At 37.4% G+C, this 12,748-nt stretch overlaps 1 protein-coding gene across 1 annotated transcript; it reads right to left on the bottom strand.

The window, feature by feature from the left end:
• Positions 1 to 8,835: 8,835 nt before the first annotated feature.
• On the bottom strand, positions 8,836 to 12,383 carry LOC130234000 (BEN domain-containing protein 5-like). The gene is made up of 7 exons (XM_056464281.1): positions 12,009 to 12,383; positions 11,809 to 11,921; positions 10,682 to 10,723; positions 9,559 to 9,594; positions 9,429 to 9,478; positions 9,104 to 9,317; positions 8,836 to 8,972 (listed from the first exon to the last, which is right to left on the bottom strand). Exons 1-7 carry the CDS (start codon positions 12,038 to 12,040, stop codon positions 8,836 to 8,838), a joined length of 624 nt encoding a protein of 207 aa, XP_056320256.1. The 5' UTR covers positions 12,041 to 12,383.
• Positions 12,384 to 12,748: the final 365 nt, after the last annotated feature.

Genomic DNA, 12,748 nt, shown 5'->3' on the forward strand with positions numbered 1-12,748 from the left:
CACGCTTTACTGATTCTAGCCTTTTGTACAGACGAAACGCCCACTGTGTCATTTTAAAAAGCGCACTTTATGACCGGTGTAGTGGGCCGTCGGTGGAATTTATAGAGTTTATGTGTTCAAATAAACATTGTCTTGGGTGGAACTGTTTAGGATGGAAAGGAGATGTTTTGCGAAAGCCAGCGCAGTATTTAACCAATAACAACACTAATGAATATGTGCGGCCATTGATGACGTCTGCTTTGGGTTTTGCGGTAGAGCCCACTTGTGAATGCTGTGAGCGTGGGATTTATATATTGAGATGCAATGAAATGTGTTGCCTTTTAAAAACAACATGCTATTTAAAGACGAGCTGTTAAATTATTTATTATTAGCTGTTAAATATTACACACTCTAAAAAAGGCTGGGTTGTCATAACTCAATGTTAGGTCAAATATTGACAAACCCAACATTGAGTTTTCATTCATTCATTCATTCGTTTTCCTTCAGCTTAGTCTCTATTTCAGAGGTCGTCAAAACGGAATGAACCGACAACTATTCCAGCATATGTTTTACGCAGTGGATGCCCTTCTAGCCGCAACCCAGTACTGGGAAACACCCATACACTCTCATTCACACTTATACACTACGGCCAATTTAGTTTATTCAATTCACCTATTGCGGATGTGTTTAGACTGTGGGGGAAACCAGAGCACCCGGAGAAAACCCACGTCAACACGAGGAGAACATGCAAACTCCACACAGAAATGACCACTGACCCAGTCGGGACTCGAACCAGCGACCTTCTTGCTATGAGGCGACAGTGCTAACCACTGAGCCACCATGCCGTCCAATTGGGTTTTCATTCATTCATTCATTTTCTTTTCGGCTTAGTCCCTTAATTAATCAGGGGTCGCCACAGCAGAATGATCCGCCAACTTATCCAGCATATGTTTTACGCAGTGGATGCCCTTCCAGCTGCAACCAATCACTGGGAAACATCCTTACACACTCATTCACACACATACACTACGGACAATTTAGCCTTCCCAATTCACCTATATGTCTTTGAACTGTGGGGGAAACCGGAGCACCCGGAGGAAACCCGGGGAGAACATGCAAACTCCACACAGAAATGCCAACTGACCCAGCCGGGGCTCAAACTAGTGACCTTCTTGCTGTGAGGCGATTGTGCTACCCACTGCACCACCGTTTGGGTTTTCCCCATAGGGGGAAATTGAAAACTGCCCCAATGGGTTTTCAATTAAATTCAAATTTAAACACTTTTTAACCCAACTCTTTGTCAATATTTGACCCAATGTCAGGTTATGAAAACCCAAGATTTATCAGAAATGACTCAAGACACTGTTCAGATGTTGTATTTCAGACATTTGTCGTTATTTTGTCCTGTGTGTAGCACTAGTTTCTTTCACATCTCGACTAATCATTATTCATTTATTCATTTTCTTTTCGGCTTAGTCCCTTTATTATCTGGGGTCGCCACAGCGGAATGAACCGCTATCTTTTGTATTGTTTTGATGTCATTTTGACGGTTCTGACTGTATCTAAATAGTGACATTTCTTAGACGGCTATAATAACGGCTATAATGACGTTATTCAAAACATTTTAATGACGTTTTAGCCTCATGTTATTATGTTGTGAGAATGTTATTTAAAATGTTATTCGAACATTTCATCCTCATTATTTTAACAATTTCAATTAACAAAATGAAAAAAATCATCAAGAACAACTAATGTCCTAAAGATATTCCACGAACATCCAATAATGTTGTTAAATCAACGTTACAAAAATGTTACAAAAACATTTTAATAACGTTACGTGCTAACATTTCAAATCTTTTTTATTCAAATTCATGTGTATAGCATTGTTTTAAAGGAGGGGTGCCCAAACTCGATCCTGGAGGGCCGGTGCTCTGCTAAGTTTAGTTCCAACCCCAATCAGACACACCTGGGCTAGCTAATCAAGCTCTTACTAGGCTTTTTAGAAACATCCGTGCAGGATGAGGCAAGTTGGAGCTAAAATCTGCAGGACACCGGCCCTCCAGGACCGAGTTTAGACACCCCTGTTTTAAAGCAACTTCACAAGAAAGTCATACTATAATGTGTATAATGCATCAAGCAGTTTTAAAGAGGATATGCTCTTCTTTACAAGATGGAAAATAAGTCTCTGACTCTCTATTTTATGTGTGTGTGTGTGTGTGCGTGTGTTTGTGTGTGTGTGTGTGTGACGTTTCAGCTCAAAGTACCACACTAATAGTGTTTTATAACTCTTTAAAATGGACCCTTTTAGGCTTTTATTCTAATTGTGCCACTGTCGCTTTAAATTCAAATGAGATTGTGCTGTTTTCAAAAGAGGGCGGAGCAACAAACTTCTTTATGCCAGCATAGCCACAGCATGGGGGCTGCTTCTCACTCAGGGCTGTTTATGCTAATGAGGAAAATATGGTCACTAGTGGGCGGGGCTTTCTCCCTCTGATGACACGTACAACGGGAGAACATCAATCAAAGTGTTTCTGCAGGCTGTTTTAATCAAATCTGATTATAAAAAATAGAATTGATTAATATTTATTATAAGAAGCTGGTTGTATTCACACACTATTCCCACACAACTGTGTTTAAACCCCTTAAATAACTGATTTTTGCATAATAGGTGCCCTTTAAGTCTGATATATGTCTGTATGATGATATAAGTCTGTTGTTTGATAGCACAGCTGAATTCAGGTGCCGTGTGTGGGTCAAGTACAGATTACAGAGCGAGGTTCTTCTGAGGGACCTCTCTAAAACTGATATAGAGAACCAAACAACACTCGAATGACAATATAGCACAAACAAGAAATGCAATCTGCTCCTGGCCTCGGGCATTAAGATCACCTTCGAAACACTTTGCAACAACTTAGACGGTGTGTACATGTTGAGGAACATTATTATCTGCTCTGCTATGTATTATCAACAAAGATAGATTATGTGGCGGTCTCTGGGCACCAGCCGCTTTAGATACAGTGACCATATGATGAGAAACTAAATTATAAACCTAAGAAATACCGTCAGACTTTTACAGTTATAAGAATGAACACATCATACTACCACACAATATTGCACAATATATACTATCACAAAATACTATCAGGCATAAAATCCCTGAATGTTGTGTATTCACAAGCGTAATCTGTTTTTAAACTCAGTGTGACTTTTACACTGTAAAACATGTTGCGTTTAACACTGTTGATTTGTGTTGTGACAACATGAAGGAATTAAGTTAACTTATTAATACAAATTTAAGTAGAATGAACATAAAACAATTAAGTTGTAGCAAAAAACCCTCAGTAATTGTGTGCTTTCTTTCAGTATGTTGATGTACTTCCATCTGAAACGGAATATTGAGTAGGGGCGGGGCTTTCTTTCAGTATGTTGATGTACTTCCAACTGAAACGAAATACTGAGTAGGGGGCGGGGCTTTCTTTCAGTATGTTGATGTACTTCCATCTGAAACGAAATATTGAGTTGAGGGCGGGGCTTTCTTTCAATATGTTGATGTACTTCCATCTAAAACGAAATATTGAGTAGGGGGCGGGGCTTTCTTTCAGTATGTTGATGTACTTCCATCTGAAATGGAATATTGAGTAGGGGGCGGGGCTTTCTTGCAGTATGTTGATGTGCTTCCATCTGAAACAGAATATTGAGTAGGGGGCAGGGCCTTCTTTCAGTATGTTGATGTACTTTCATCTGAAACGGAATATTGAGTAGGGGCGGGGCTTTCTTTCAGTATGTTGATGTACTTCCAACTGAAACGAAATACTGAGTAGGGGGTGGGGCTTTCTTTCAGTATGTTGATGTACTTCCATCTGAAACGAAATATTGAGTTGGGGGCGGGGCTTTCTTTCAGTATGTTGATGTACTTTCATCTGAAACGAAAAATTGAGTAGGGGCGGGGCTTTCTTTCAGTATGTTGATGTACTTCCATCTGAAACGGAATATTGAGTAGGGGCGGGGCTTTCTTGCAGTATGTTGATGTACTTCCATCTGAAAATGAATATTAAGTAGGGGGCGGGGCGGGCCTTTCTTTCAGTATGCTGATGTACTTCCATCTGAAACGGAATATTGAGTAGGGGGCGGGGCTTTCTTGCAGTAAATTGATGTACTTCCATCTGAAACTGAATATTAAGTAGGGGGCGGGGCTTTCTTTCAGTATGTTGATGTTCTTCCATCTGAAACTGAATATTGAGTTGGGGGCAGGGCTTTCTTTTTTGCGCATCATTCCCTCAAACAAATGGTAAGAGGGGCGTTGCTAAGAATATTGTGACTGAAGTGTCAAACTGATGTCATCAGAGAAGGAGCCAATCCAAATGCAGATGCAAATTTCCAGACTTTGATTGAAGATTACCAAAATAAAATAAAACATTTCAGCGGATTACCTTACTCTGAATAATTATTCACCTAAAAAAATATCAATGTGCGCTAGCTAAATAAACATTGTCAATTTTGATTTCGCATGGACTTTAAGTTTTCTCTAGGATATCGAAGTTTGAATATTTAATGCTTAAAGTGTAATATCAAATACTGCTGATTAAACTTTTTCATGCATAAATTAACTGTAAAAAATGTTGCGTTCCACACAATTCCTTCATGTTGTCCCAACACAAATCAATTAAGTTAACTAAATCAATTTTACAAATTTAAGTGGATTGAGCAAAAAACAATTAGGTTGTCCCCCAAAAAACTTAAGAGTTGTGTTGTTTCAACTCATTTTAAATAAGTAGCTTGAACAAGCAGCAAAAATCTTATTTGAGTGTACACATTATTCCAGAAACCGTCTGATCTGACTATGGAGTGGTTTAAGAAGTCAGTATACAGATCTCTATAGCTGAGGGCCTGTTGTAACATGTGAGGTATGCATCTGAATGACATACATTCATTGACTGTAGACTAGACAAAACACTTCCTTTAGCTGGCTGACTTTGACAAATGAAGGAGAAGAGAGAAGAAGTGAGAAACAAACAGCATATCCCAGTGCTTGATAACATTGCCTCACTTGCATGCATTGAACCAGAGGTTATTAATATTTAAGCAGGTATTACTGTCATTTCAGATCATCTATGGAGTCAAGTTATTCAGTAAGAATCTCGGATGAGAACACCTGCATGTTTTTACTGTCAAACTAGTTAAGAATCAGCATTAAAATGTCTTCTTTCAACCACCACACCCTCTGTTTTGGTCTGTATTCTTTGCTAACAAAAGACAGTTGATCCTTTGGCACTAACAGTTTAGCGTCTGTTGAATCCGAGTGTAAATCTGTGCGTGTTCACACCCAGCACCGTCTCGTTTGTTCAGATGTCAGAAGAAAAAAAACGCATGCGGATCACAGAAGAGAAAATTACATCACAGCAGATGGCGAGAGAACAAAACAGAGATCCAACATGACCATTTCTAGTCATCTGAGCAACTTTACTGCAGTTTAATTCAAGAAAATGATTTCATTTTTTACAGGATGTAATATAAGTCTCTGGCATCTCAAGTATTTGTCTGAAGTTTCCCAACAAAAAAAACTCAAAGATCATTCATTATACCCTAATATAAGTGGCCATTTTTGGGGGTACAAGCTGTTTTAGTGTGTGTGTCTTTAAATGCAAATGAGCTGTTGCTCTCCAGAAGGGGGCGGAGCATTTACAGCTTGTGCCTCACTTACTCTAGCAACAAAAACTCTGCATGCAAAATTTAAAGTTTGTCAGTTTAAACTCCTGATATACAGTTTTCTGAGCGCCAAATACACTCGATATGTGGTATATAGAATATGTGGTCATGCTGCAGTGGAAACAGAATGAATATTGTGTCTGACTCCATCATGAGCTTGGAGGACTGCATCCATACATCTCTGAATGATTCAAATCACTGATTAATAAAGTCATCTGGAATGGCAAAGAAAGCCTTCTTGCAGGACTCCCAGAGTTCATCAAGAGTCTTTGGATTCATCTTCAACGCCTCCTCCTTCATCTTACCCCAGACCTGCTCAATAATGTTCATGTCTGGTGACTGGGCTGGCCAATCCTAGAGCACCTTGGCCTTCATTGCTTTCAGGAACTTTGATGTGGAGGCTGAAGTATGAGAAGGAGCGCTATCCTGCTGAAGAATTTGCCCTCTCCTGTGGTTTGTAATGTAATGGGCGGCACAAACGTCTTGATACCTCAGGGTGTTGATGTTGCCATCCACTCTGCAGATCTCTTGTACGCCCTGATACTGAATGTAACCCCAAACCATGATTTTTCCTTCACCAAACTTGACTGATTTCAATGAGAATCTTGGGTCCATGCGGGTTCCAGTAGGTCTTCTGCAGTATTTGTGATGATTGGGATGCAGTTCAACAGATGATTCAGCAGAAAAATCGACCTTCTGTCACGTTTCCAAATGATCAACTAGAAGTCAAATGATTATTTGTCACTCTTACAACTGGGATCGATGGCAAGACTTTTGTCAGGTAGTGTACAAAAACGTAGGTTTATAATAGCAGCTGTATGATTAGACCGTAATTTGCGCTGAGCTGGAAATAAATCTTACAAGCTCATAATTTCGGCACGCTGGAATGCGATTAGCATCAGCATCTAGGCTCATTTCAGGTCACGAGAGGAGGATCATATCTCAGCACAGGAAAAATGCAGTACTGCCAGAGGAGATAACATCATCGCTTGGAGAGCAGAAATTATACACACAATCCCATGAGCCCAGTTTTCATTTTTTGGTGTTGACGTGTTCTTGATATTGATGCATGTTTGCTTAATTTCTCCGCCTGGTTTCTTAGAAAACAATATAGTGAGGAATACAGTGAGCTTTTAGCCTGTGTGTTGATTTACTTAAAACGGATAGTTCACCTAAAACTGAAAATTCTGACATAATTTATTCATAATTAATTTGTCACGAGTTTCTTTTTTCTGTTTAACATAAAATAATATATTTTGGAAAATGATGGAAACAACTATTGTCTTCCATAGTATTTGTCCTGCCATGGCCCTGCTGAAAAGACCAGCATAGACCAGCATTGCTGGTCACCAGCAAGACCAGCATATGTTGTGTTTTGGTGCTGGTATGCTGGTGACCAGCATGGGATGCTGGTGCTGGGATGCTGGTGACCAGCATGGGATGCTGGTGCTGTGATGCTGGTGACCAGCATGGGATGCTGGTGCTGTGATGCTGGTGACCAGCATGGGATGCTGGTGTTATGCTGGTGACCAGCATGGGATGCTGGTGTTATGCTGGTGACCAGCATGGGATGCTGGTGCTGTGATGCTGGTGACCAGCATTTGATGCTGGTGCTGTGATGCTGGTGTTATGCTGGTGACCAGCATGGGATGCTGGTGCTGGTATGCTGGTGACCAGCATGTGATGCTGGTGCTGTGATGCTGGTGTTATGCTGGTGACCAGCATGGGATGCTGGTGCTGGTATGCTGGTGACCAGCATGGGATGCTGGTGCTGGTATGCTGGTGACCAGCATGGGATGCTGGTGCTGGTATGCTGGTGACCAGCTTGAGATGCTGGTGCTGGTATGCTGGTGACCAGCATTGGATGCTGGTGCTATGCTGGTGGCCAGGATACAAGCATCAGCATCCCATGCTGGTCACCAGCAAAACACCAGCATCCCAGCACCAGCATCCCATGCTGGTCACCAGCATAACACCAGCATCACAGCACCAGCATGCCATGCTGGGATATTGGTCACCAGCATGAGATGCTGGCGCTGGTATGCTAGTGACCAGCATGGGATGATGATGCTGGTGAACAACATGGTATGCTGGTCCTAGTCACTAGCATCTCGTGCTGGTAACATTAAAATCTGTGTAAGTTAACATTTTTTGCATGGTAGCCTGTTCATGATGAAAATCATGAAAACACAAGCTTTCATTCATTAACATTATATGTTTTTATTTCTATAATTAATAATGATGATATCATAATAATAATAATAATAATAATAACAATAATAATAATAATAGTAATACTAATCTTACTACTACTGAAAATAATGGGTAAACATGAACACAAATAACTTTTTTTTTTTACAAAACAACAACAACACTCTATCTCAACAAGTAAATTAAAATAACCCACATTGGTAACACTTTATAATAGGTAAGGCAATATTACACACTATGGACCATTTATTAAGCATTAGCAATAGTGAATTTATTGTTTGTTAAGCATGAACTCAACCCTAATAGACATTAGTAAGCAGTTTATAAACACAGCTACACATGCTATATTCTTGACATAACCACATGTATAGTGTGCCTAATGATTGTTTTCATACTTCTTAATAATTCATTTTTCATTACTAAATTCAGTATTGCATTATTAACAAACAAGTTATTTAAAAATAGCTTTTTTAGATCATTCAAAATGCATAATTATATGATTAATAAACTAATTTGTATGTTAATAATTGCTTTATTAACTCAACTTCATCCAGTTTTGTGACCTTCTAAAGTTAATAAAACACTTATTAACATACAAAGTAACTATTACTATATGACTAAGTAATAAGATATGCAAATGTATATTAAAAAAAACAAATGTTTTAATCCTGATCTTAAAATAACACCAACTACTCTTAAGTAACTGGTTTGTAGATAATGCAATACGTCATTTAGTAATGTAAAATAAATCATTACCAAAGTATAAAAACAATCATTATGCACATTATACATGCTGTATTTATAAACTGCTTACTAACATCCATTAACATAGAGTTAATGCTTAACAAATTATGAATTCATTATTTGCTAATGCTTAATAAAACCTAATAAATGATTCATAGTGGGGTTATTATAAGTGTAACACATTTACATCATAAATCAATTAACTGTTAATTTTTTTTGTTGTTTTTTAATGTCCATGATTTTTTCAGTAATGTAGCGTCCAGCCTTTGAAAATCTGGCCTGCAGCTCTGGCTCCTCCACATTCCCTTTCACCAGCCACTCCTTGAAGCAGGCTAAAACAGAAATGTACAGATAAGCAGTGATGTTACTGTCCTACAAGAACAAAGACACATTTATTATAGACACATAAAGACACATATCTCAGTACTTGGCATTTTACAAAAAAACTTGTGGCTTCTGCTACCTTTCAGTGTGTGTAATTTCTGTGGGGTTAAAGGTCTTTTTGTAGTTTTTGTGGTGGGGCATTCTTTCCCTGTGAGACTTCTGTCCCCCAGAGTCTTTGTGCCCCAGAATGCCACAGCCAATTCTTTCACAAATAAAGAATCCCTGGTGTTTTTTTGGATTGCTGTCCAGGTGTCACTGCGGATTTGGATGTCTCCAAGTTTCACCAATTGAATCTGACAGAATTAATATAATCAAAAATAATAATTGTACATATGCACATAAAAGTCTGTGCAGTAGGGGATTTTAATATTAATACATGTGCAAAGATGATGAGTGAAATGTACCTCATCTTCTTGTCTGGATAGTGATTGCTGCTCACAGTCAGCCTCTGCAACTATATAAAAAATTATGTAAATATACTTGAAATGCATATAAATTTCAGATATCTTTGAGTTACATTTTTGTTGCACATACTTTGTAAGGTGCTCTTTGGTTTTTGTTGCTGAGGGTCTGTGTAAAATAGAAAAAGAAATCCATCACAAATGACAGTAGATGTAAAACACAGAAAACAAAATATTCTGGTAACACTTTATAATAACTACACACTATGAACCATTTATTAAGCATTAGCAAATAGTGAATTCATTATCTGTTAAGCACGAACTCTACATTAATAGATGTTAGTAAGCAGTTTACAACTGCAGCTACAAATGCTGTATTCTTGACTTATAAGCACATTTATAAAGGCTCAGTTAAATTCTAAACAGGAAAAAAGAAAATAAACAACTTTGTTCATTTCTATTCAATTGAAGATACACAAATGAAACTGTATCAAATAAAAAATAAATCTTTGCAATTTTATCTAAAATAAAATTACTGTACAGTTTAAACATTGCATCCTATTAAATTGTTAAATTATTATATTGTTGTTGTTGTTTTATCCAGTTTTGTCGTATTTTGACACTGCTGTTATTCAGCAATGTTTAAATTTTACAGTAATTTTACTTTTTAGATGAGTTTGCAAAGATTATTGTTCATTGTACAGAGCCCTTAATTGTCATTTATAAGGGATTTATAAAGCATGAATAGTCCTCACTTTAGATTAGGTCACAAAACTGCCTGAAGTTGAGTTAATAAAGCATTTATTAACATACAAATTAACTATTAGTATATGCCTGAATAATCAGATATATAAATGTTGATTTCAATAGTTTATTAATCATTTACTAACTCATTCTGAATGATCTTAAAAAGACAACTACTCTTAAATACAAATGGTTTGTAAATAATGTGATACTTTATTTAGTAATGAAAAATCAACCAGTCACAAATTATAAAAATACAATCCTTAAGCACATTATAGATGTGATTATAAGTCATTAATACAGCATGTGTAGCTGCCGTAATAAACTGATTACTAACGTTTATTAATGTGGAGTTAATGCTTAACAAATAATGAATTCACTAGATGCCAGTGCTTAATAAATGATTTATAGTGTGTAGTTATTATAAAGTGTTACCAGTTTTTATTTTTTTTATTTGCGTTCCCATACTGTCCCAACTTTTTCTGATTTTGGGCTGTGTTTGTTGCACTTACTTTGTACATTTATGGTCCCCTTTGGTTTTGGTGGTCTAGAATCTGTGAAAATTAGAAAGACAAAAAGACAAATGACAATAATCCCTTCAGCATCTCCTGGATCTACCCTGTAGATATTAATCTGGGGTCGTCTCAGTGGAATGACCCGCCAACTTATCCAGCATATGTTTTACGCAACGGATGCCCTTCCAGCTTCAACCCATCAATGGGAAAAATTCCATACACACTCATTCACACACATACGCTTCGAACAATTTAGCTGACCCAATTCATCTATACCACTTGTTTTTTTTTTTTTGGATTGTGGGGGAAACCAGAGCACCAGGAGGAAACCCACGCCAACATGGGAAAAACATGCAAACTCCACACAGAAATTCCAACTGACCCAGCTGGGGCACAAACCAGTGACCTTCTTGCTGTGAGGCGATTGTGCCACCCACTGTGCCACCGTGCTGCCCTGTAATATAATATTTTACTGATATTTTATTTTTATTATTATTATTGGTTTTCTACAGCAACTCTTTATAGCAATATTATTGTGTTTCAGTATATGCCCTTTGGGTCTGTTGTTAACAGTGAAGCTGATCGTCAGTCAGATTTAGGGCTGCTGAGTAAAATTAGTAAAAGTGGGAGAATTATTCAATTCCAAGTCAGTTGGGCCCGTTGGAAGGTAGAGTTTGTGTGAATTGAAATGGTAAATTGCACTGTAAACTGTCGCTGCTGTCAGTATACCTTGCAGAAGCAGAAGAAAACAGATGTGATATAACAAATTGGATGGGCAGTAGATGCTCCAGTCATCCAAAAGAATGCAAGTTCTGAAATGTTTCCACACATTTCAATAAATTACATAGTTAAATAGATGTGTCTATGACATCATATAATGGGGCAAAGTTTTAACAAAATATAAAATTAGTCATTATTTGTGAACCTGTTAGAAAATCTGACAAATTACAAAATTAAAAATTGTGGCAGTAAGAAGATTTTCTGTGCTAAAATAATAGTTGAAATCAATAATAATAATAATAATAATAATAATAATAATAAATAGTAGTTAAACATGAAAGATTGCATTTTTCTTTGAATGACATTCTCAGAGGTCAGCGAAAATAAGGCGATGAAAAGCTCACCAGATGAAGAGTTGAGTGATTTTAGCAACTGTTGCTGCAGTTGCATGTTTAATGAACGTAGCTGTTTATTCTCCGCCTCAACTTCTGCACTTCGTTTCATGTGCTCCTCTAGCCTATAACAAAATTACATACTGAATGTTATGACTAGCTAAAACATTGACAGAAACTCCTAAAATAATCTCTGTAAAAGCATCCCTTACTTCTGTTTAGTTTCCTGCAGTTGCAGAGACATTTTGTTGACCTGTTTTTTGTATAATAGTTGCTTTTGTCTTGCCTCCTGAAACAGTTTTTCAGGTACAACCCCACCATCATCATCATCATCGTCGTCGTCATCGCCATCATCATCATCATCATCATCGTCCACCTTATCCTCACCATCATCAACCTTGTTGGACAGGTTATCAGCTTTTGTTTTTTTGTTTGGAGTTGGGCAGAGTGGAGACAGTTTTCTTTTGTTTTGTCGCTCTTTTAGTAAGGCCAAAAGGTTTTTTCGTTTGGCCTCTTCTGCAGCTTTTTTCTGATTTGTTTGGACACATGCATAAAATATTAATTAGTAAAAGCAAGTGAAATGCAAGACTACATCCAAAAAATGTTTATATTAAAAAGACAAATATAAATATCTTAAAACAATATAATTGGCTCATTCTACATAAATGTCCTTTGTTGGTAATGAGGAGGCTAAAGGTTGCAAAATGTTTAAAAATCTATTTCTTTGTTAAAATTTAAACTTAGATCACATTATTCAATTTTAATTACCTTAGAAACACATGATGACAGCTTAATGATTTTTAATTTATTCATTCATTGATTTTCTTTTCGGCTTAGTCCCTTTATTAATTTGGGGTCACCACAGCAGAATGAACTGCCAACATATGTTTTATGCAACGAATGCCCTTTCAGCTGCAACCCATCACTGGGAAACATCCATACACACTCATTC

Source organism: Danio aesculapii, chromosome 8 (genome assembly GCF_903798145.1).
Source record: "Danio aesculapii chromosome 8, fDanAes4.1, whole genome shotgun sequence".
In the NCBI taxonomy this organism is placed as follows: Eukaryota; Metazoa; Chordata; class Actinopteri; order Cypriniformes; family Danionidae; genus Danio; species Danio aesculapii.